Raw genomic sequence first — 26384 nt, 5'->3', positions numbered from 1 at the left:
ATCCTCTAGAAAAACGGTCCTATTCCTAGATAGTTTTACATGTCACCGGTCCGGAGGACCGGTAACCTTAGTTTTCTGGACAGGAAGTGCGTAAGATATAATAGGTACCTATGTATAGGATGATAAAAAAAGTATTTCTACTAAAGGTTTGTGTTCTTTTCACTACTGTAGAGAAGCGTATTTATCGTAATTGCATCTTGTCCTTTGTGTTTTGATCTCTTCGGTTTATTTTTGGCTCGCATTTTTTGTATTATCCCGGCTTGGTACACACGAGAATGTCAAATATCTAAGGTTTGAGTAAAACAACGTAACGCTTTCATCACTCCTGCCTATCATGAATTTTCACACGCACACACACGGTTCTTCTACTACACTGGGTCGATACCATTTCGTAAAAAGGAAGATTATAGTCTATCATCATTAACTGAATTGTTGGGTTCTAATCGTTTGTAAACACGATCCAATTTTAAACTACATTTAATGGGTATCTTCTTTGTTTTGCTGCTAGGCGCCAGCTTCTTTTCTGATAAGCAATCGAATTTAGTATCGTTCAGATAGACCTGAAAGGAGCCACCCAAAAATTATTTTCGCCCTTGGTTTTCCAGTAATAATCTACATGGAGATCTACGAAATATTGAAAAAAAAACTTCTAATGATTAACCTACAAACTTAAAACTTTGTACGAGGCTTATTATCTCAAGGAAAACGAAATTATGTCGAAGGCAGGTCTATCTACTGGAATCAGTTTGAGAATTTGAGAAAGACGTACAAAGGTAAATTTAAAACATAGTGCCCTCTTGCATTTCATAGCAATAAAACCGGTCAGGATTACAATCTAAGAAATTTTACAATTGAAAGGAACCACGACAGGACCCGGAGGATAAAACAGGACAAAAGGAACGGGGAACAAAACACTATAGCCCATAGTCAACGCAGCGCTTGGTGTCTACTTCAGATCCAGTTCCTCGCTTGTGTCGTCCTCATCCGGCGAAGATTGCCCGTCTGCGGATTGTTTTGTCTTTTCACTTGGCGATGCTTTCGGAGATTGCTCCGGAGAGCTAAGCGGAGTCAAGTCACTGCCACCGTTCTCCTCCAACGATGCCTTCGAACTCGATTGCTCCGGCACAAAGCTGGACTCGTGATCAATGAACATCTCCGACGCCTTCTTGTTCATCTCGGCAACGTGCTCCTTGCAACGGGTCACCAAATCTTCGTAAGGTCGCCCGTGCAGGAAGCAAACGATGATCACCGTCATATTATCTCCACCGATGCCACCCATCTGACAGTCCGGAGCGAGACATCGCGTCATCAGATTTTCGCAAATATTCTGCGGATAGATACCCTGGGCAATTTCCGTCAGAACAAACTCCATAACCGATTGGCTCGGAAGCACGTCCCAAATTCCGTCACAAGCAATAACCATAAACTCAAAGCCTTCGCTAACCGCTCGTTCTTCCACGTCCGGATATGCCGTCACAACCTGTTCCTCCGGCAATTTGTCGCCGTTTCGCTTCAAACTAAAATCTCCCAATGCCCTCGACAGGGCCAAATACCCATTCACTCTATTATACTCAACGTAACCCCCGGCGCGCTTTATCCTCTCCAACTCGCTGGCATTATTCGGTTTGTGGTCGAACGAAAGCACATCCAGTTTCCCGTTTATGCACGCGATCGCCCTCGAATCCCCAGCATTCGCACAGTACAATCTATCGTTCTTTACCATAACGGCAACCGCCGTCGATCCGGCCATCTGTTCCTTCAGCGATTCGTCGTTCAGCATAGCCTCGTCAATGTCCAAAAAGCCACGTTGCAGCGCCCGCTTCAAGTCGTCCCCGTACTCCGGCCGTTTCGTCACAAACTTGTGCAAGTGCTTGCCGGCATACTGGGCAACGTTGGCACCACCGTGGCCGTCGTACACGGCAAAGAAAGCCGTTCCCGGATCATCCGGTAGCGAGAGAATGTGCGTGTGCGAGTCCTCCATGTGGATGCGCCAACCTTGCATACAGCTTGATCCCACCTTGTAGTAGTCGTTCTGACAGAAGGCCGACTCCTTCGAGGTTTCCGGCTCCGAGAGCGTTTGACCCATGGCTGACTATGGTGCCTTGGTGCGGGGTTGATCTGCAATAGGGCGAAAGTAAAGGCATCGGTTAGTACAGCTTTTGGTGAGTTGAAAAGGGTGTAGGCTCAACCTCAATCAAGTCAGGAAGTTAACATTTTTGAAAAGCTTGAATGCAGTTTCGTACTACTCTGTCTCAGATGTCATTTCGATTAGATGAACCGTTTTCGTGCTATGATTTAATGAAAAATATCGAAACTTGATGCATTGACTCTAGCGAACAATAGGACCTATTTGCTTTGATCGATTCTCTTCATCGACTTTCTCTTTCGTTAATGACTCAGCTGCAACAACATTCCGTGTTGTAGGGGAAATGGATGGAATGTCGGCCTAAATACCTCTAATTTGGGCCCATACATAAATAATTATTCTGCAATCAACTAAATTTTCAATAGCGACCAAAAATATCCATTAGTACCGTCCCAATGATCCATAGGCCAACATTAGAGCCATTTCTTCTATTTAACGATTTGGACGATAGATGAAAACCTCCTTTATCATGTTATGTGGAACGAAAACTGTTTGCATAGCCGTGGTTATCAAAAGAGAAAGTCGATGAAGAGAATCGATTAAAGCAGATAGGCCCTTTTTCCTGCTCTGTATAGAATTATGCGAAGACTTCATGGTATCAAGTATCACAGAATTCTGAGAGGGTACGGTAAAATCGATTCGTCAGTTGGCGTGAATTTGCTCAGTATCAGATTTTTCCTATAAAAAGAGACTTCTCACCTACAAAGTAATAATTTCCTAGTAAAGAATTAAAAAACTGAATTTGAATGGGGCAAGGCGAGCAACATCAATTCAAGACCAACAATTGAAATGGCCTTAACTCCATTTTGTAAACAAACCTTGTAAGGGCATTTTCTCGCGAACTGAAGTCCGCAAAGGCAAACCAGCATAATGAACAGGTAGGGGAAATTCTCCACTATCCGATTGTGCTTTAGGTGTGTTGAGTTCGAATTGAGCAAGATGACCGAAGAGCAATTCAAATGTTTGATGTTTGTTTGCGGTCTGAAATCGGAGGGAGATAGCGAAATACGAACAAGATTGCTTTCGAAGATAGAGGAGCGGACGGACGTCACACTCGAACAGCTGTCAGCGGACTGTCAACGATTGTTGTGTCTGAAGCATGATACGGCAATGATCGAATCGCCAACGTCAGCAGCAGTGCAGTTCGTCAAACGTAAGCAATTCAACAAGTATCCACCGAAGCCCAGCATCGGATCCGCTGGAACCGGAACGAAACAAGCCAGGAACGTACCAGCATCACCCTGCTGGAACTGTGGAGCAATGCACTTTAACCGGGACTGCACGTATAAGCAACACAAGTGCAACGATTGCGGTCTCGTCGGCCATCGTGAGGGGTATTGCTCGAGCGTTCGGAAAAACCCCAAATCATCGGCTTTCAAGTCGAAAGGCCGACCGAAAGCTGTCTCAACGAAAACAGTAAGTCTTCTGTTAAATACCGTTAACAAAAAGCGTCGTTTCGTTCAAGCTCAAGTCAACGGAGTGGATGTACATCTTCAGTTAGACACTGGATCTGACATCAGTGTTGTGTCGAAGCGGATCTGGGAGAAAGTTGGCAAGCCACCGATAATGCCATCTACGGAACGAGCCGCAACAGCGTCAGGAGATCCGCTAAAGCTACTTTTCAAGTTCGTCTGCACCGTATCAATCAACGGTGAGCAACGCCAAGCACAATTCTACGTGGTGGAGAAGTCCCTTCAGCTGCTAGGGATCGACATGCTCGATGCTTTCGGATTGTGGTCTGTGCCTATAAATTCCTACTGCAACCGTGTCACCAGTTCTTCTACCACTGTGGACACCCTCAAGGCGGCATTTTCGAAAGTCTTCCGAAGTGAACTTGGATTGTGTACAAAAACAAAACTCAAGCTAGAGCTCAAGCAAGATGCAGTACCGGCGTTTCGCCCTAAACGTCCTGTGGCTTACGCCATATACAGCGCGGTGGATGACGAGTTGGACAGATTGGAGCGCGCCAAGATCATTTCACCGGTTGATTTTTCCAACTGGGCGGCCCCGATTGTAGTCGTCCGCAAGGCCAACGGCTCCATACGGATTTGTGGGGATTATTCTACCGGCCTCAATGATGCCCTGCAGCCGCATGGGTACCCTCTCCCGTTACCGGTAGACATTTTCGCCAAGTTAGCCAACTGCACCGTGTTCAGCCAGGTAGACCTTTCTGACGCCTTCCTCCAGGTGGAAGTCGACGAATGTAGTCGGGATCTTCTTGCCATCAACACCCACCGAGGATTGTACCGCTATAACCGTCTACCACCAGGAGTCAAGACAGCACCAGGAGCATTCCAGCAGCTGATAGACACCATGTTAGCTGGTCTCCCGTGCACTTCTGGTTACCTTGATGACGTGGTTGTTGGCGGAAAAGACACTGAGGAGCATTGGACCAATCTTCGTGCAGTGTAGGAGCGGATTCAAGAATTTGGTTTCACCATCCGGCCAGAGAAGTGTACGTTCGCTCAGCCACAAATCAAATATTTGGGCTACCTGCTCGACCGCAACGGGCTACGACCAGATCCAGCGAAGATTCAAGCTATCACCGACATGGCTCCTCCCACTGATGTCTCCGGCGTACGCTCTTTCCTCGGGGCGGTTAATTATTACGGTAAATTCGTCCATAGAATGAGAACTCTTCGTTTCCCGTTGGACGAGCTACTCAAGGCTGGCACCGAATTCCGTTGGACAACACAATGCCAACAGGCGTTCATGAGGTTCAAGGAGATTCTTGCTTCTTCCTGCACGATGGCTGGCCAGCATCTAAGCAGATTTTCGACCCAGAGTTGAAGCGGTTTTTGCGACCGTCAGGAGTCACTCACCACTGTCCAAGGCTGTATCCTCTTTGGCGAACGTCTGGTCATTCCTTCGTCGTACCGCAAGCGCTGTCTCGACCAGCTTCACCGAGGTCATCCGGGTATTCAACGAATGAAAGCCATTGCCAGATCGTACGTCTACTGGCCATTCTTGGACAGCGAAAATGCCGACTACGTCAAGTCATGCCGACATTGCGTCACCGCTGCGAAGTCTCCACCAAAGTGTGCCCCGGTACCGTGGCCAAGATCCAGCAAGCCATGGGAGCGCGTCCACATAGATTATGCTGGACCCATTAACGGAGAATACTACCTCGTCGTCGTGGACTCGTACTCGAAATGGCCAGAAATCATCCAAACTCGTAGTACGACTAGTGCAGCAACAATTGGCATCCTGAAGGACGTATTTCGCACGATTTGGTATGCCAGCTACGTTGGTCAGCGACAATGGGCCACAGTTCACCAGTGCAGAATTCCAAGGGTTCACTGTGGAGAACGGCATCGACCACCTTACTATTGCACCGTTTCATCCGCAATCCAACGGGCAAGATGAAAGGTTGTCGATACTTTTAAACGGTCTGTCAAGAAAATTCAGGAGGGAAGAGGAACAATACACGCAGCACTCAACACTTTCACAGAAGCACTCCTAACCATTCAGCACCGGATGGCAAATCGCCAGCGGAAATCATGTTCGGTCGTCCAATCAGAACGGGTTTGGAGTTGCTTCGTCCGCCGCCTGACCACTCAACGTTTCACAACCAACCGACGGAGGCAAGAACAGAACGAAGTTACCAACGTGACGACCTGGTCTTTGCGAAAGTCTACGTTAATAACAACTGGCACTGGGCACCTGGAGTTGTATTGGAGAAAATCGGTACAGCTATGTACAATGTTTGGGTCAACAATCGGAAGCTCGTGCGGTCACATATCAACCAGCTCAAGGACCGTGCTGCAGCTGATCGACATGCCAAAGCTGTCACACAAGATACCAAGAAGCTTCCCATCAACATCCTGCTTGATGCGTGGGATCTGCCCAAGTCTTGCAGATTTTGTCACCAGGACCATTGCCGATCGGACCTCTAGGCAATCCACCACCCTTGCCGTACTCGACACCCAACAGCTTGATGCACGTCCCGGTATTGTCACCGGTGCTTCCGTCGTCCTTATCAGCGTCCTTGTTGAGCTTCCCACAAGTCTCGGCGTCTACAGCAGGCTCAGTCACTTCGGACTTCTAGTCTGCCATCGAGCTAGAACCAGTAGTCCAGGCACCTCGCCACTCTTCGCGCGTTGGAAGAGCGCCTCAGCGATTCCAGCCGTACCTCCTGTATTAGAGAGGAGATGTTGGGACTTTGGACCAACTCTATTTTTTTTATCACTTTTCGGCTGGGCTCACAGATGACAGTCAAGCTGCCATCAACGTCGATGCCATGACAGCACCAACAAGAAACGTCATTGAAAAAAACAGAGAGTAAGAGAAGAATAGAAGAACACTAAGAACCGCGAACACGCGTAATTTGTAACCGTCTTATTTTATCGTAAAATACAGTTTTAATTTGATTAACTTTACGTGTCGCGTTTTAATACTGCTATTCCGAAACGGCCACCTCGGACACACGCGACCGTAAAATTTGTCATAATAACTTAACATAAAGTACAGTTAAGACTAGTTCATGATAAACAATCATAACATTCATGTTTTGGTACAGTGTTGTAGAATTTCGATCTAACAAAAAGCGGAACCAATTCAATATATTGCAGACCAACAATTGAAAAGGTACTATCAACTTTTATAAACAAAACGTTGATTATTCTTTCCTCGCCAATCAACCGCAAATTACCAGCATCGTCGGATAGGGGAAACTTTCCTCAACCCAAAGATGGTGTTAGTTTGCGATGGTGCCTTGAGTCACGAGAAAAGGGTTTCCGAAGTTTTGTTCACAATAGCTGATGTGCTCTTTTCTGTTTTTGGTCATGATTTGCTCGATTGGTTCCACTATTTGACAGCTCAATTGGTTCCCGAGATTCTATCCGCCAGACTATGAATATAGCGACTATACTGCCACTATTCGCATAACAGTCCCATGTCCTGTGGATTTCCTATCTACATAGGACTGTTATGCGAATTGTGGCAGCATACTGCCTACGAGTTGCACGGAGAGGGAGAGAGATTGTCGTCGTACATATAGAGTGGGAGTACACTCAAAAAATTTATCACATATCTAATGGATGAAATCCATGTGAATTTCACATAACTTTCCAGTGATCACATAGCAGCAAATCCCACCACAGAATCACATAAATATTATGAAGCCGATGAAATTCATTTGCAAAATCACATAAATTTAATGGGATCGCATACATAAATGTTATGTGAAATTCAGATGAATTCCATTGATTTTGATTATGGATGAAAATCATGTGCATTTCCAATGGAAGCTACATGCAAACTTTTTTCGGTGTAGGAATTGGCAATAGAAATGTAAACATTACACACCAAATTTGAATCGCTGAAAATCAACAAAATTTAGCTGATTTTAGACTTGATGAAAGATCAGCAAAATAATGCATTTCCAACTTCACGGTTGCCTCCATTTTCAGCTTATTGGAGTGTAGAAGAAATGATTTTTATCAGCACTGTCGTCCACAATTGATCCAAAAAATATCCTATTACAAAATTGAGCAGTACATGGGGCATGAGTGGAGAATGGTACATGTAAAATCATCCAAATATATTTTTTTAATCTACACGCAAAACAAATGACATGAACGTCAAGGGCATAAATGCTGCGGATTTCACGATCGTGGATTCGTAGCGGATTTGAACTTTCAGTCGTGAAAATCGCGGAAACATTAAACGCGAAAATCACAAAGAGACTGATGTGCTATCATACAAATTGCGGAATTAATTTTAATAGCGCGAATTGCTGATGGTAATTTTAAGGAAAAATTATCACGATTTTATTGTTATGCACAGAGCAGTGATGCCAACATCTCAGTTTAAACTGGATTCTTCCAGATTTTTTGGATGCGTCCAGTCAAACAGTTAAAAAAGGAAGTGTTACTGCTACCTAACGCTACAACAAAATTTAAACAGCACTTCTCAGCGCTAAATATTACCTGCAAATATTCTACATTGTTTGACTCTTGTTCCTCTTCGATCCTTCAGATTCTTATAGTAATCTGCTTGGAAATCGATTTGGAGAAAACAAAATATAAAGTTCTATTTAGTTATTCCTTTTTGATTCTTGATTGGACCTTACCCGAGGAAATCCTACTAGAAAATCGATTTGGAAAATTCCTCTTTGATCCTTCGGGTTGGAAGTCGTTTTGGAGAAACTTTGTTCTGCCGCCGCGCCTAAACGCAAAAGAAAAGGACAATCTCTAGATCCCCCTTCTGATGAAATTAATTTGAGCAATCAATTTGATATGCACACGGATGATAAGAATATCCAGAGAACTTTACTAATATCTTCTTGTTAAGCCTTTGGAGATCTTTTGAATATTTCCTGCTGTCTAGGAAGGATGTCTCAAATAATATCCTGGAACTTATGCAACGTTTCCAAAACTCCCTTAAGTTTTACTAAATTTTCTCAACTTCTACGAAGTTCCCTGAATTTATTCCAAATTCCATATTTTGTCAATCTCTCATAATTCTACGAAAATCTCTGAACATATTTTCACGTTTCCGGCCCACTTTTAAATCAGTGTCAACATTTCAAAGGGGCGTAATTGCTTTTGTAAAAAAATGGCTTTAGCCGTCGATATCTCGCAAATAAATGCTCACCCCTCCAAATTACCAATGCTAGCTGGTAGACGAAACATTCTTTAGCCTGTGTATCTGTGGTTTCATTAATTTTCATGAGTGAGCTTTTTTTCCGCGAGAAATCGACGGCTAAATCCATTGTTTACAAACGCAATTACGCCCCTTTGAAATGTTGGCACTGAAATCAACAATTTTAAGAAAAAACTCCAACCGTCACCCACGAAGTGTAAAAAGTAGAAGAGTCTGTGCCTAGGGGTACGAACGGAAGCTTGACGTAGGACCGCTAGTGGACGGAACAAATGTGAACATTTAGTTCTTTTAATTGATCAATCATCAATTATCTTAACTCTTTCCGTTTTTTATTTGTAAGCGTATCAAATTTTTAGTATTTATTTCAAAGAGAAAGTTGATGAAGAGAATCCAAGGGACTGTCAACTTGAGTATTTTCGATTCATCTACCCGACTTAAAATGTGTATTTTGATTTTTTTGTTATTTATGAATTTTTAAGTTTTGTGCATTTTGGTATTAAAGAGGATTTCCTTCCGAATTATATGAATGGGGCGGGGCGGAAAGTATCGTTTGTGCAGAATATGTAAAAAAGGAGGGACTTGGAGAGATTGAACTCGTGAGAGCTAATTTTCTCACAAATTTGATTTTATTGGCTTTCTGGGGACTGAATATACACCCAAAGCGAATTATTCCCACTTCTCTCAAATTCTATATGGATTTTTAACACTTCCTACCAGCGTGTTCTGGAAAATGGTCGGACGATAATTAATCTCACCAATACATTCGGGCCTACAATTCCACACCTTCTATAGATACCAGGTTGAGCCTTGATAGCTAGCTGCTTGCGGGAACTGGTGACCTTGACAAATGTCCAAATAATACTCTTAACAAATTTATGGTGGTCCTGAAAAGGACCGTTTTGTAGTGACGGTTGAGTAATGCTGAGCTGAGCACGACGAGCTACTGATTCCGATCCATAGCCTAGCGGTGGGACTCTTTTTTTTTTTTTTTTTTTTTTTTAACTCTTTATTTGTTCCAAATTCAAAATAAATTACATTTCATTTTTAACCTAGGTGCTCCAGTTACTACAGTAACTTACCAGCCTTAATTGTTATGATATATATCTAAGTGTTTTTACATTGTTCCTGTCTTGGCAATTCAGTATTTTAAACAGGTTTTTTAAACCTGCATGTCAGTATAACAATTGATAGCTTAAAACTAAATAACTAAAACTAAATCTTATCTAAGTATAAAGGGAATTAATCGTTGCAATTGAGGATTGTAACGATTTTTGCCGGAAATTATTAATTATTTTGTTGGACATTTGTGCTAAAGTCTCAACATTCGAAATTCTATGTACTTCGGTAGTACTGTACCAGGGAGGCAACTTCAAAATCATCTTCAAAATTTTGTTCTGAATCCTTTGAAGTGCTTTTTTCCTGGTAGTGCAACAACTAGACCATATTGGCACAGCGTAAAGCATGGCCGGTCTAAAAACTTGTTTAAATATTAGAAGTTTATTCGTGAGGCAAAGTTTGGATTTCCTGTTTATAAGAGGATACAAACATTTTATATATTTGTTACATTTGGCTTGAATGCCCTCAATGTGATCTTTAAAAGTTAATTTATGGTCAAGTATTAATCCAAGATATTTCACTTGGTTTGACCAGGAAATTGGAACTCCGTTCATAGTGACTATATGACTACTACTAGGTTTCAAAAAGGAAGCCCTGGGCTTATGTGGAAATATTATAAGTTGAGTTTTGGAAGCGTTGGGAGAAATCTTCCATTTTTGTAAATAAGAAGAGAAAATATCTAAACTTTTCTGAAGTCTGCTGCAAATAACACGAAGACTTCTTCCTTTAGCGGAAATGCCTGTGTCATCAGCGAACAAAGATTTGTGGCAACCCTGAGGCAAATCAGGGAGGTCCGAAGTGAAAATGTTATACAATATAGGCCCAAGAATGCTACCCTGAGGAACTCCTGCTCTAACAGGTAGTCGATTAGATTTGGAATTTTGATAATTTACCTGCAGAGTTCTGTCAGTTAAATAATTTTGAACTAATTTCATAATGTAAAGTGGAAAATTAAACTTTTTCAATTTAGCAATCAAACCTTCATGCCAAACACTGTCGAATGCTTTTTCTATGTCTAGAAGAGCAACTCCAGTTGAGTGGCCTTCAGATTTGTTTGAACGAATTAAATTGGTAACTCTCAAGAGTTGATGAGTAGTTGAATGCCCATGGCGAAATCCAAACTGCTCATCTGCAAAAATTGAGTTCGTATTGATGTGAAGCATCATTCTATTCAAAATTATTTTTTCAAAAAGTTTACTTATTGAAGAAAGCAAACTTATTGGACGGTAGCTAGAAGCTTCAGCTGGATTTTTATCCGGCTTCAAAATTGGAACAACTTTTGCATTTTTCCATTTATCAGGAAAGTATGCCAAATGGAAACATCTGTTAAATAATTTTACCAGGAAAGACAAGGTACTCTCTGGGAGTTTTTTGATGAGGATATAGAAAATTCCATCATCACCTGGAGCTTTCATATTTTGAAATTTTTTAGTTATAGACCTTACTTCGTCCAAATCAGTCCCCCAGGAATCATCAAAAATATTTTCCCGAGAGAAAATATTCCGAAAATCCCGAGCAACCTGATTCTCAATAGGACTAGTAAGACCCAAACTGAAATTATGGGAACTCTCGAATTGCTTAGCAAGTTTCTGAGCTTTTTCCAAATTTGTGATCAAAATTTTACCACCTTCTTTAAGCGCTGGAATTGGCTTTTGAGGTTTTTTCAAAATTTTTGTGAGTTTCCAAAAGGGTTTGGAACTCGGATCTAATTTAGAAACATTATATTCAAAAGTTTTGTTCCTAAGGGCAGAGAATCGCTTTTTAATTTGTTTTTGCAAATCCCGCCAGATAACTTTCATGGCAGGATCGCGTGTTCTTTGATATTGTCTCCTACGGACATTTTTAAGACGGATCAAGAGTTGAAGATCATCGTCTATTATAATTGAATCGAATTTAACCTCGCATTTTGGTACTGAGGCAGCTCTTGCTTCAACTATAGAAGTAGTCAGAGATTCAAGAGCATAATTAATTTCATCTTTGGTTTGCAAAGGAATGTTTGGATCGAAGTTATATTCCATAAATGTTCGATACTGCTCCCAATCAGCTCTATGGTAATTGAAAGTAGAGCTGTTGGGATTACAAATTATTTCTTGGGATATTTCAAAAGTTACTGGAAGGTGATCAGAACCGAAGTCAGCATGGGTAACCAATTGGCTACAAAGTTGACATGAATCAGTTAAGACCAAATCAATAGTGGAGGGATTTCTTGCAGAAGAAAAACATGTTGGGCTGTTTGGATATTGAATAGTGTAATAACCTGCAGAACAATCATCAAACAGAATATTACCATTGGAATTGCTTTGAGCATTATTCCATGAGCGGTGTTTTGCATTAAAATCACCAATAATGAAGAATTTAGACCTATGACGGGTAAGTTTCTGAAGGTCTCCCTTGAGAAAATTCTTTTGCTGGCCTACGCATTGGAATGGCAAATAGGCAGCTATAAACGTATGTAAGTTGTCCAAATTTTGTTTCAACAGAAACTCCCAAAGTTTCAAAAACTTTGGTTTCAAATGAAGAAAGTATTTTGTGTTTGATTCGTCTATGAATAATGATGGCAACGCCACCACAGGGTCCATCAAGACGATCATTTCTATAAATCAAGTAATTTGCGTCCTTCTTAACCTTATGGTCAGGTTTAAGGAACGTTTCAGTTATAACGGCAATATGCACGTTATGAACTCTCAAAAAATTAAATAGCTCGTCTTCATTATCTTTAAGAGATCGAGCATTCCAATTTAAAATGTTTAAAGCTTTAAAATCCATTACTGAATTTTAAAGTCATGACAATATTATTAGCAAATTTTACTCCAGTTTGAATAGCATCAAACATGGAGTTAGATTTAAGCATATCAGAAATCATGTCAATTAATGAATTCTGTAAAAATTCCATTTTAGGAGCAGTAATACTTCCTAAGTCAAAATTGTCAAAATTTCCGTTAGAACGTTGGTCAAAATTTCCGTTAGAACGTTGGTTAGTATTTTGATTTCTACCCGCTGCAATAGCAGCATAGGTAGCTCCATTAACTCGCTGAACATTGTTAGCAGCGAGGGGAGTAGGTACAGATGAAACATTTGAAGCAGGGGTGATATTTGTACCTACGGGTACGAATGTAGAATTTGTTCCTCGCTGACCGTTGTTAACAGCAGAGGAATTTGTACCTGGTCGGAAACGTGGAGCGTTTCCTACCTGTCGGTTAGAACGAGATTGTAGGATCGCTTTGCGAGTATTACATTCCCAAAAATTGGATTTGTGGTTTTCACCACAATTTGAACATTTAAATTTCTTAGGATCTTCCTTCACAGGACAGTCGTCCTTTGCGTGAGAGGAATCACCACAATTCATGCATTTAGCTGGCATGTAGCAATTTTTAGTTCCGTGACCCCATCCCTGGCACTTACGGCACTGAGTGAGGTTTTGGAAATTTCCTCCAGTCTTCCTGAAGTGTTCCCACTTCACTCGGACATGGAGCATAAGGCTAGCTTTTTCTAAGGCCTTAAGGTTGTTTAGTTCACTAGACTTGAAGTGAACTAAATAAAAATCATTAGAAATCCCGTTGCGCGAATCGCCAGGACGGGATTTCATTTTCATTTTGATTACTTGGAGTGGCACAACTCCAAGTAATTTTGCCAGTTCATCTTTGATCTGATCCAGGGATTCACCACTGGGCAGTCCTTTCATGACAACCTTGAACACACGTTCAGTTTTGGTGTCGTAAGTAAAAAATTTGTGCTTCTTCTCAGTAAGATACTTGAGAAGACATTTAAATCCGTCCAAGGTTTCAGCCAATACACGGCATTCACCCCGACGTCCAATTTGTAGTGAAAACTTAACTTTCACGAAATTCAAAAGTTCCATGCGAAGAGCATGGAAATCGGTAGTGGTTATCACAATAGGGGGAATCTTTTCCTTCTTGGCATTAAGCCGGGAAAGTTTACTAGAATTTTTCTTGGATGATGGATCATTCTCATCATCCGTGAGCAAATCAAATTGATTACTCAAATTAATTTCTTCAGAAGGGGGGTCAAGAGTTTGCCCCTTTCTTTTGCGTTTAGGCGCCATGGCGGCAGTAAATTTTTTATCCAAATCGACTTCCAAGCAGATTACTATAAGAATCTGAAGGATCGAAGAGGAATTTTCCAAATCGATATCCAAGAAGGATTACCTCGGGTAGGGTCCAAACAAGGATCGAAGAGGAATAAGAGGAGTTGAACAAGGTAGAAAAATTTTACAGGTTGAGCACTGAAAAGTGCTGTTTAAATTTGTTGTAGCTTTAGGTAGTAGTAACACTTCCTTAAGCAAAAAGCAAATAGATCCGCACGGCAAGAGAGCACGATGCGGACTGAAGCGGTGGGACTTCTTCCTCCTTCTCTATGGTTGCTCATATGAGCTCTGCAGCTCGCTGCTTGCAGGCAGCCTTTCGTTGTTGTTGTTGTTGAAAGCACTCCTGCTGCTGCTTCTGCTGCTGCTACTGGACTGGACACCACCACTTACGGTGATTCTGATAATTCTGGAGGGGGCCTGGCTCCCTTGGCACCCCCAGTAGATACGCCAATTAAGAGAAGAGGACGATGCTTCTTCCGAATACAGTACTTGTTTACTAGCTGGGCTAAAAGTGCAGCCCAGTTTGCGAATTCCATTCACTAACTGGGCTGGCGTCAAAAAAAAACACTGACGGGAACTTCAATGGATTGTTTGATTGACGTTAAAAAAAAATCACGTGAATTGAGTTGAAACAGTGTAATTATATTTTCACTACATTGCACTTTAGAATTATATTTTCACTGCATTGAGTTTAGAAAGGCAAAACGCTTTCGCTAAATACGCTTCAAGTCTTGATTTCAGTGTGAAATGAAAATAATTACAAATTTATATTCTTTTCGAATACCCCTCACCAATTATGACAACGAAATGTCAAACTAAATGTGACGTCTATTTTTGACATATAACTGCTTTTTAACTGGGCTACAGGCCAGTTAAAGATCGCCCAGTTAGCGAAAAAGTACTGTAATTGTAAAGCCTGGCCACGTTAAATTTCGGACACTAAGATAATGTCGGGGGGAAAAATCTACACATAACACAACAAAACCGATTTTTTATTTCAGTAAAGTAGACTTATATCGATAGCAAACGTAGCTTATTTGAATGATAATTTTTTTATCTGTAAAATTCTCGAACTTTCTGTGGGATACCCGCCAACTGGTTCCGTACAGTATCCTCATAGGCGGTGTGCCTCCTTCTCCTCCTGAAATCATTGATGCCATTTGCTTTCCTCTTTGTTTCGAATAGTTTCCGCTTAACCAGAGCCCAGTACCTTTCTATTGGGCGAAGTTCTGGACAGTTTGGTGGATTGACTGTTTTTGGCACGTATTTGTACCATTCCAGAATGGATTTTGCTCAGTGACAGAGCTGGAGTGTCGTGGCTTTTGATGAATGGTAGCAACCGCATTTGCAAACATTCTTTCTCGTACACATCTTTGTTGATAGTTCCGGTAGAGATGAAAATTTTGGATTTCCGACCGCAACTACATATGACCTGCCAAACCAAATACTTTTTGGGGAAAGCTTCTTTGTCCGGAAACACTCGGCAACGACATTCCTTTGCATTGCAGTATAAAAAGTCAAATCCGGAAGCTGTTGAAAGTCTTCGAGCACGTACACTACCCGTCATAAGTGATGACTCGCGTGGAAAAGTATTGCAACACTCGTTTGAATATTGCATAACCCCCAAAAAAGTTTAGCATCACCCAGGAAAAGTTTATATTTTCACTAAAATTTGAACAAATTCACTGTATCACTGTTAAATTATTGTAGTAAACATTCAGAAAGCCAAAATTAGACTATGAAAGTGTTGCAGAAAGTGATGGCTCCCGGTAGAGAAGTTAGATATCACTATGGATAGTACTGAATCATTTCGAGCTAGAAATAATTTCAAATTTATTGATCTAGTAGATAAGTTTGAAATCACTATGAAAAATAGTGAACCATTATAAAATATATATTACCCGCCATAAGAATAACATCGCTCCACTGAGAATCAGACCTAAATCTCTTGAAGTCGTTCCGATTCTATACACAAAAGTTTGGTATGATTTGAATTTGATGTGAATCAGACCTGAAAAGTTTGGAATCACTTGGATTTGATGTGAATCAGAGTGGAAAGCTTTGAATCGCTTGAAATCGAAGTAAATCAGGACAAAAAAGTAAAGTATCACTTGAATTTCGACTGTTTACATTGTAAATTATTTTCTATCGGTGTCAGCACATTTCTTAAATTTTCCTGATATTTCTGAAGTGTTTTTTCCTTGATTTGTTTTCCGTGCTGAGCACCAGCGCTACCAACATCAGGGAGACGGCTCCCGCAACTGGACCCATCAACTCAAGTACCGGGGACCAACGAGCTTACTTTCCTTCCAAAGGAAGGTAGATCAGAGATGCTATGCTTCAGAATATACCGGCGGTGCTGACTGGGATTGAACCTAAGCCTGCGGGGGTGAGAGGCAATTCACCACCGACGCCATTTCCTGAAGTGAGTTCTAACATATCAGATGCAAATAAATTAATATTCTTAAAAATTAAAACATAACAAAACGTGAGTGGGTCACGCTTGAGTTTGAGTTTGAGAAAGTGTTTCCACTTTGATTGAATCTCCTTTTGTATATCTTTTGCTTGCCTGTTGTGGCATTAGTTTTCAAAATTTCTGTGCGGCACAAAGCTCCATGAATCATTCTTTTGTCATTCATGGTTTGATATTCAGGGTGCGTAAAAACTCCTGTTGAAAAATTAGTACCACTCATACAGTGGATTATCGAATATTAGTTTCTGCTCAACAGGCTTCATCATGGGTGCGAGAGCTGATACAGGACTCGTTCCAATATTGTTGCGTTACATTTTAAATGGTTTTCAACACGCCACATCTCGCATACCATGAACGTCAGTCAGCCGACTGTAGTGCGGGCAATTCAACGTCACAAGCAAACAGGAAACCACTCCAGCAAAAGTCGTTCGGGAAAGCCTGCTGGTTCCGTTGGCCGACAACATGTACGTAAAATGCAAAAACGTCCTATTTTGAAGAACCGTAAATCAATACAAAAGAGGAGAAGGATTCCTACGGAGAAACGTTCAGGTGTCGTAACGTTGCACAAGGCTGGATTATCGACTTGAAAGATAGCGGCACAGCTAAACCTTACTCAATGCAGCGTTTTCCGAATTATTAAACTATTTAAGGAAACGGAATCAGTTTTCAATCGCCCGTACAACAGGTAAAAACATTCTCCGAAGTAGTGTTTTTGCTTCTGTTTTATTTCCAAATCTGCTTATTATTACTTTCCATAGTTTGAACCGGCAAAGACGTACTGCAAAAATGAGAACAATCCAGAAGCTCGGGAATGCAGTAATAACTCCTTCCCGGATGAGGACAGCAACATGGAAGAGGGTAGACAATCATAAGCGAGCGCAGATATTGCAGATGGCTGCAATGGGTCAATCCATGCGCTGAATCGCTGCTGTGACGATGATTAATGCATCAACAGCATCTAGAATCATTCGCAGCGATGTTGAAAAAACATCAACAGTTCACCTCGGAAACAAGGAACTGGATCAAATCCATTAAAACGCACCTCTTCGATGACTCGAAGTTCGTTCGGCTCAAGGCTAAAAGAGTCAAGCATTGAACAGCGTGCAGCATGCATGGTCCTATATAATGAAGGACTTTCGACACGGCTTGTTGCTAAGAGACTGTGCGTGAGTCAAAGCACGATAGTAAGATGTGTGAAACGTTTCAAAGACACACGTTCACATGAGAACCGAAAGCGATGTGGAAGGTCACGTATTACAACCAGAAGAGAGGACAAATATGTCACCATTCTCAGTAAACGAGAAAGAACACGGACAGCCCCTGATATCTGTGAAGAGTTGAATAGTATGAGAAGCACACCACTATCCGTTCCGACAGTGCGACGACGACTCCTTGAAGTAGGGTTGAAAGGTATTATGAAAAGACTGCAATGGGCCAAAGATCACGAGAGCTGGGATACAAACCAGTGGGCGAGAGTACTATTTACAGACGAGTCCAAAATCGACCTATTCGAGTGTTTGTTCGCCGTCTTGTCGGTGAAAGAAAGAACCCTAGTTGCATAGTACCTACCGTAAAACACGGAGGAGGATCGGTGTTAGTTTGGGGTTCATTTGCAAGAAGCGGTGTTGGGGATTTAATTCGAATCAGCGGAATTCTCAATAAAGAAGGATACCTCAACATACTGCAGCATAAATGCAATTCCAAGCGGAAAACGGCTTGTTGGACGGGGCTTTATCCTTCAACAAGATAATGACCCCAAACACTCGTCAAAGCTCTGTCGGGGAACAAAGAGGAGAATTGGTCAACATGGTTTGGCCAGCGCAATCGCCTGATCTAAATCCCATCGAGTTGCTCTGGGATGAGCTGGATCGGGCCACTCGAAAAATTAGACCACAAAATCATGACCATCTTTGGGAATGCCTACAGCGGTCTTGGCAACAAATAGATGATGATGCTATAAGAAAATTGATCGAGCGGATGCCCAGGGTGTGCAAGGCGGTGATAAATGTGAATGGAGCATATTTCGAGGAATCTAAAATCTGGTTTAAACGATCCTAGAGTAAATTTAAGCTGTACAGGAAACTTGTATTCTGATTGAATCAGAAATAATTTTTAACTTTTTTAAAATTATTTAGCATTTCGGTATTTCCTAATTTTCTGAAGTGAAGTGGTTTCAAGACTTCTAAAAGTGATTTCAAAGTATCCTAAAGAGGTTTTTTTTATTTCGCTTATTCACTTTAAATTAGTACTTCCCAAAGAGATCTCCATTTTACCTATTGGCTTTAAAATCAATATATTTCACCGTGATTTTTTAATTCTCCCGAGTCATTCAGTGTTTTTCAAATATTTCATCATCAAATTTCATACATTCCTGAAGTGATTATGTACACAACAAATTGAATTTAAAATTTCCTCAACTGATCCAGTGCATAAAAAAGAAATTGGGAAATTGGGCACATCGCTTTAAGTGATTTCAAACTTTTCAGCTATTTTTTTTTTTTTTTTTAATTCTTTATTTAAGAGATTTTTAGCCTTAGGCTAGTTCATCTCTAAGCACTTTTCAGCTCTGATTCACATCAAATTCAAGTGATTTCAAACTTTTCAGGTCTGATTCACATTCAATTCAAGTGATTTCAAACTTTTCAGGTCTGATTCACATCCAATTCAAGTGATTTCAAACTTTTCAGGTCTGATTCACATCAAATTCAAGTGATTTCAAACTTTTCAGCTCTGATTCACATCCAATTCAAGTGATTTCAAACTTTTCAGGTCTAATTCACATTCAATTCAAGTGATTTCAAACTTTTCAAGTCTGATTCACATCAAATTCAAATGATTTCAAACTTTTCAGCTCTGATTCACATCAAATTCAAGTGATTCCAAACTTTTCAGCTCTGATTCACATCCAATTCAAGTGATTTCAAACTTTTCAGCTCTGTTTCACATCAAATTCAAGTGATTTCAAACTTTTCAGGTCTGAATCACATCCAATTCAAGTGATTTCAAACTTTTCAAGTCTGATTCACATCAAATTCAAATTATTTCAAACTTTTCAGGTCTGATTCTTATCAAATTCAAGTGATTCCAAACTTATCAGGTCTGATTCACATCCAATTCAAGTGATTTCAAACTTTTCAGCTTTGATTCACATCCAATTCAAGTGACTTCAAACTTTTCAGGTCGGATTCACATCCAATTCAAGTGACTTCAAACTTTTCAGTTCTGATTCACATCCAATTTAAGTGATTTCAAACTTTTCAGCTTTGATTCACATCCAATTCAAGTGACTTCAAACTTTTCAGGTCTGATTCACATCAAATTCAAGTGATTTCAAACTTTTCAGCTTTGATTCACATCCAATTCAAATGACTTCAAACTTTTCAGGTCTGATTCACATAAAACTCAAGTGATTCCAAACTTTTCAGGTCTGATTCACATCAAATTCATGTGATTTCAAACTTTTCAGGTCTGATTCACATCAAATTCAAGTGATTTCAAACTTTTCAGTCCTGATTCACTTCAAATTCAAATCATACCAAACTTTTGTGTATAGAATCGCAACGACTTCACGAGATTCTAAACTTTTCAGGTCTGATTCTCCGCGGAGCGATATTATTCTTATGGCGGGTAATATATATTTAATGTTTTACTATTTTTCATAGTGATTTCAAACTTATCTACTAAGGATCAATAAATTTGAAATGATTTCTAGCTCGAAATGATTCAGTACTATCCATAGTGATATCATAGAGGTAACTCTAAGACTAGTAGGTCCCGAAGAAACGTGCTCAACTTTTTGGCTCAGCTCTGGTACTATCTTCGGTCCCAAGCTAATCGATTCACCCCTCGAAACATAGGAGAATCGAATAACCCCTCATTTTATATGTCAAACTTTCATAGCAAACCAAAACAAACATAGTGTAGTACTAGAATTTTGACTAGAATGGGGTACGTAATCGATTTGCTTGGGACCAATAGGCTAGTCAAGTAGTGAGCCAATTTAAAATCGTTAGTTTCGTATTGATTGTTGGTGATATCTAACTTCTCTACCGTGAGCCATCACTTTCTGCAAAACTTTCCTAGTCTAATTAAAAGCTTTCTGAATGTTTACCACAATAATTTAACAGTGATACAGTGAATTTGTTCAAATTTTAGTGAAAATATAAACTTTTCTTGGGTGGTGCTAAACTTTTTCAGGTGATGCAATATTAAAATGAGTGTTGCAATACTTTTCCACGCGAGTCGTCACTTATGACGGGTAGTGTATGAATGTTTCGTCGTCTATTATGATACAAGCAGAGCTGCCAGGTGGTTTTATAAAAAATCTGTATCCACTCTATTAAAAAATCTGTATTTTCTGTATTGACGATTTTTTTCTTAATTAATCATGTTTTGTTGTTTTACAAATACAGTGCATACAAAATAACCATAAAAAGTGCTTAACCACCTATTCGGGCTATCGTACTAACCATACGGGATATAATTGCGCCATTTGTGATATCGCCCGTACTTATTTATAAGAGTGATATGAAGCCGTTTGAAAATGTATGGAGATTTTAGTTTCTATTCATTATCTTCCTGATAAGCAGTTTTAAATGCAAAAAAGTGCGCGAGTTCATTACTATTTGATATTTTTAATATAGATGAATACAATTAATTACATCATTTGTGTGGTAGTTACACCGAAAAGTCGAGAGATGTCGCCCCGCCAGTGCTGGTAAAATCATTTTTGCAGTATAGAGAATATCAGAAAATCCGCAATTTCTTACGAAATACATTTTCAATGCAAGTAAAATGTTTACGAGTGCTTGTATTTGTACCATTTTAATGTGCTCGGGCACTTTTCTTGTATTTAACATACATGCTTATTTTGGAAATATTCAATTAATACTGTAAATCCCCATACAATCTCAAATCGTTTACTACCAGCTCCATATGCATCATTTTATAAAAATCTGTATAAATCTGTATTGTAATTAAAAAATCTGTGATAAATCTGTATTCTGTATCGGGTCTGTATTAAGATTAAAAAATCTGTATAATACAGATAAATCTGTATAAATGGCAGCGCTGGATACAAGAATTTTTTGCAAAAACTGGGTGCACGGCTTTTTGCAGTGAAATTTTGCTTATCATTACGATTGGGCACCTTTTTCACGTTTTACGCCTTCAGCCCATGTCGAGCCACATTACGAACTGAAAGGTTTGGATGTTTCTCAATAATGGCTTCTGCCTTCTGGTATATTTGCCTAAAGCATACTTTTCGATTTGTTTCGCTTCCAACCTTCCGATCCACAGTTAAGCGTTGGTCAAACGATTTGCACACACTAAACACGGTACCCTTCGGCAGTTTTAGCATAGAGGTAACTCTAAGACTAGAAGGTCCCGAAGAAACGAGCTCGACTTTTTGGCTCAGCTCTGGTACTATCTTCGGTCCCAAGCTAATCGATTCACCCCTCGAAACATAAGAAAATCCACTAACCCCTCATTTTATCTGTCAAACTTTCATAGCGAATCAAAACAAACATAGTGGAGTACTGGAATTTATACTAGAATGGGGTACGTTAGTCGATTTGCTTGGGACCAATAGGGTAGTCAAGTAGTGAGCCAATTTAAAATCGTTAGTTTCGTATTGATTGTTGGTTTTAGCTTTTTGGCGAGATCGCGCACCGACAACGTTGGATTTTACTGCCGTTCGTACAAAATGCGTTTGCGTACTTTCACTTGTTTCGATTTCATTTCACCAAACTGAACAAGAATATAAACATGTTGTGCGACGACATAGAGTGGAAAGCTTCTACTGTCATATAAGTGAAACCTTTCAGCGGTTCGTGAAATATTTCAAAAACTACACTGAAAGAAAAGTGTCCAAAATTTAACGTGAACAGGCTTAAGTTCTTGTTCCTCATTGTGTTCTAAGGCTGTGAACCATTTGCCGAGTTAAATTTAACTCGTGGTTAAAAGTGACATTTCGAAAGTTATTCTTGATGTTCGAAAATCCCTGTGCTGTCGATCGACCGGTTTTCGAGAAGAACTCAGCCACGGTTGTCAACATTTAACTTCTTGTCTGTCAGAAATAACCCCGCTCGGATAGCAGGGTTAATCGATAACTTTCCATCTGTCAAATTGTAACCAAAAGTTAAAATAATCCACCAAATGGTTCAGAGCCTAAACAGCCTCATTAGCTTAGAGAATCAACTAAGGCTGTGAACCATTTGCCGAGTTAAATTTAACTCGTGGTTAAAAGTGACATTTCGAAAGTTATTTTCTATGTTCGAAAATCCCTGTGCTGTCGCTCGACCGGTTTTCGAGCCACTGTTGTCAAAATTTAACTTCTTGTCTGTCAGAAATAACCATGCTCGGATAGCAGGGTTAATCGATAACTTTCCATCTGTCAAATTTTAACCAAAAGTTAAAATAATCCACCAAATGGTTCAGAGCCTAAATGAGAACTTAGGATTAAGGCCTTGTTAGGATGGCTTTTGTTTTTATTGCTTGGAGCACCACTTTTATGGTTGAATGGTTGAATAATAATTCAAAGATACGTAGATAAGCATTTCCTGCAGCACTGCAATGAGTGGCTTTATTGATTTTTCTAGGTCTTCATTGTAAACCTGGTTAGCTCGTAAAATTAGCTTTTCAGTGAAGTTGCTTCACACACCCGTAGAATCCCGGTTACTGCTTGAGCTGATTACCTGGCGTTTACCACGTTTAAAATATATGTATTTAGAAAAATACCTTCCTGATTTTGGCAACATGCGATTTTTGTCTTATTTGCTTTCTATAAAATGTATCGAACGCTTTATTCAATTTGAAATTGTACTGGATCATCCTTCATGGGTTAGATGTCCATGTGGTATTTCTCAAAAAAAAGGTTTAGAAAGCACTAGTATAGTACTGAGGAAAGTACTAGCTGATGGGATTGCCAGAAACGGGTAGACACTGCACCTGGATTTTTTTTTATTTGGAAATTACTGGAAAATCAGTATTATTTATATTATATTTGGAGCTGGAATAGATTTTGGTATGATTATGCCAAACGTCCATTATGCCACGTTCGGCGTTCCCCCGTTGGCTTGATGATACATTTTTACAAATTCATTGGTAATTAATTTCCCATACGTTGTTGATTGATCAGCGATTTTCCATGAAAATAAAATAATCGAACGATAATCGATCCATATTCATCGATTACCGGATAGTAGAGGCGAAAGGCAATCAATTAATTTATTTAAAAAGATCAAATTGAAAAAGTCAAATTGAACTTACTACACCTGATTTTCAATTGTTTTTCGATCTCAAAGCCCCAGCATCGATAGTTTAATAAATTTGTCATCAATAATTATTATCTGCTCAGCGCCAAAGAACGGATCATAATGGATCGTGAATTCGATTAGAGCCTCACATTCGAAACGGTCGGTGGCATGCACTTTCCAAGTGTATAATCAAAATATTATCACAATCAGTGGCACAATGAGCACGACTGAAGCTAATAAGTTGGTAACTCAACAAACCGAGTGGTGCAAGTCTGGTATCTTTCGGGCTAATCATCGCAATACACTCTTGAATTGCACCACTGCATCTATCGGCAATGGGAACTTCCCCTGTGTAATCACAAACACTTAATTCATTGATCCACTGTGCCGCAGAGAGCAACAGAAAACAGGACGTGATCAATTATTTACATAAACATTGTCTAGCCCCCATCAATCTCCTCCGACTGACTGTGTCTCCACGCTCGAATAATGGGTCAGTTGATACTCACCGAAAAAAGAACACTGGGACACAATTCTGCGGTTGGATAAGCTGCAGCGGTACACTGACTGTTATTCAATTTGGAGCTAATCTCGGCTTCACCTTTGCCCTTGACGCCCTGAAGTGGGACTTATCTTTGTTCTGTTGATACTAATTGCTCAGCCTTTCATTGGAGCTTAATTGGATGACTAACACAGCAGTAACAACGAAACCGACGTATTTTTTCGATATGGCGAGATAATTCTCCAGTAGCAGCTTCCAATCGAAAGGTTTGCTCCGGTGCTGATGGGTCGGATCGAAGCTCGATTGTTTTCGTTATCTCCGCCGTTCCTTCACAGAGGCCCCCGATTACTGCCGCAGAAATATGGGAACCAATTTGTGTGCTGCAGCTGATAAGTGAGTGCGCACGCAAATAAGTGAACCAACATCGGTGGTGGTAGTCGCCGTTGGCAGCGATAATGGTAGGCAATTAGCCATCATAAGTCGGAGGACCAGCCCGACCGAGATGATGAGCCATCATATCAGAAATTAATGTTAAATGACGGTGGTAGAGACAATAGTGGTGATGGTGGTGGTGGTGGTAGGAAAAAAGAAAAACAGTGATCAATTTGATTAGTCGCAAATCGAAGATGGGTCTTCCCGGGGTGGCACTACCCATTTCGAAAATGGGTGTTCTACGCAACGAACAATAGGAATTTTGCCGATGACTTACCTGATTGCAGAAATTCGCAGGAAAATCGAGTTAAAAATACACGGATTAGCTTATCAGAGCCAATAATGAGGATGAGCAAAAAACGGTACCGTACGACGAATATGAAACGAACAACGAGAATGAAGAGAAAAAAAATACCGTTTTGACAGATTGTCAAGTTGTGTTGATTTTTCGTTGACAGAACTGGCAGTTTGCTTTGCACTGGGAGAGGAATCGGATACTTACACCTACTTTGCTGTTATACCGCATCACGGAAACTTTTATAATACTCATCGATGATTCCGATTGGCGAATTTTCACTTAAATTTGACAGACAGAAATTTTTCAAATAAACCTACACAGCAAAAAAAGTTGTTGAATATTACATCGAAACTGATGCAACCAGGTCAATCCATCGGTTGTGTAATATCACATTGTACGATGTACATCGATTTTGCGAACAAAATTACATCCATTGATGTAATATTGTATCTGCTTTTTGCTATTACATCATTATTTCATACATCAGCTTGAATTACGTTGATCGATATTACATTTTTTTTTGCTGTGTACACAGAAAAAAAAAGTTGTTGAATATTACATCCAAACTGCTTTAACCAGGTCAATCCATCGGTTGTACGATGTACAGCGATTTTGCGATCAAAATTACATCCATTGATGTCGAGATTTGTTTTCCGTACTGAGCTCCAATGCTACCGACGCCAGGGTAGGATTACCATATCAAAAACTTGAAAAGGAAGACATTTCATTTGAGGATTGGAGACTATAAGGAACAAATCATTGCTTTTCTTAACATTAAATGAGGACAATGAGATTTTATCAAACGTTTTAATTATATGTGCACTATAACAAAATTCATGATTTGTTGAGATTTTTCATAACTTGTAGTCGTTACCAATTCAATTCATCTTCTCGTTATACTTTTGAAAAATGCAGAAAACTAGCTTTCATAATTCATTTTTGATAGGGGAAATGTCGGCTTCGGCAATACCTTAACCTATTATCGTCAGGGGGTAAAGAAAGTCCTAGAGGAATTGATTCCTGGTTTCCCTAATAAAAAATAACCATAAACGAACGATAACCCAAATCATTGAACTATTCCACAAATGGTTTGGATGATACCCAGAACACGTCGTTAAGCAAATTAACCATACAATTTTTATTAGGGTTGTCTGAAATAAGTCTGGTAGAATCTCAGGCGAGATTTCAGGTTTATTTGAAAATATTCCATCTGTCAAATATAAGTTAAAATTCACCAAATGAACAGCAATCTAAATATGGCCTGCTGGGGTGAGAGGTAATCACGCTAACCACCGGCGCCGATATCTATCACGGCGAATGAGAACGACCCAAATTTGAGTTTAGTTATCTCAGAAATAAGAAATAAAGTGCAGGAACTCAGCGATGAGTAAATTTGCCTCATGCTTTCGCAGGATTTTCCAGGGAAAAATTCCCGAATTTGAGAAAAGTA

At 40.0% G+C, this 26384-nt stretch overlaps 1 protein-coding gene across 2 annotated transcripts; it reads right to left on the bottom strand.

Moving 5' to 3' along the window:
* Positions 1 to 224: 224 nt before the first annotated feature.
* LOC135697720 (probable protein phosphatase 2C T23F11.1) lies at positions 225 to 25039 on the bottom strand. 2 transcript variants are annotated; one of them, XM_065217516.1, is made up of 3 exons: positions 24914 to 25039; positions 24212 to 24590; positions 225 to 2118 (listed from the first exon to the last, which is right to left on the bottom strand). In XM_065217516.1, exon 3 carries the CDS (start codon positions 2084 to 2086, stop codon positions 947 to 949), a length of 1140 nt encoding a protein of 379 aa, XP_065073588.1. In that variant the 5' UTR covers positions 2087 to 2118; positions 24212 to 24590; positions 24914 to 25039; the 3' UTR covers positions 225 to 946. The 2 variants fall into 2 exon arrangements, with proteins under 2 accessions (XP_065073588.1, XP_065073597.1); XM_065217525.1 differs by lacking the exon at positions 24212 to 24590 and having other exon boundaries at positions 24914 to 25002.
* Positions 25040 to 26384: the final 1345 nt, after the last annotated feature.

This window comes from Ochlerotatus camptorhynchus, unplaced genomic scaffold, assembly GCF_037179485.1.
Source record: "Ochlerotatus camptorhynchus isolate MF236.1 unplaced genomic scaffold, CSIRO-AGI_Acam_v1.1 ptg000007l, whole genome shotgun sequence".
In the NCBI taxonomy this organism is placed as follows: Eukaryota; Metazoa; Arthropoda; class Insecta; order Diptera; family Culicidae; genus Ochlerotatus; species Ochlerotatus camptorhynchus.
This window is presented reverse-complemented; position numbering and strand designations above follow the sequence as displayed.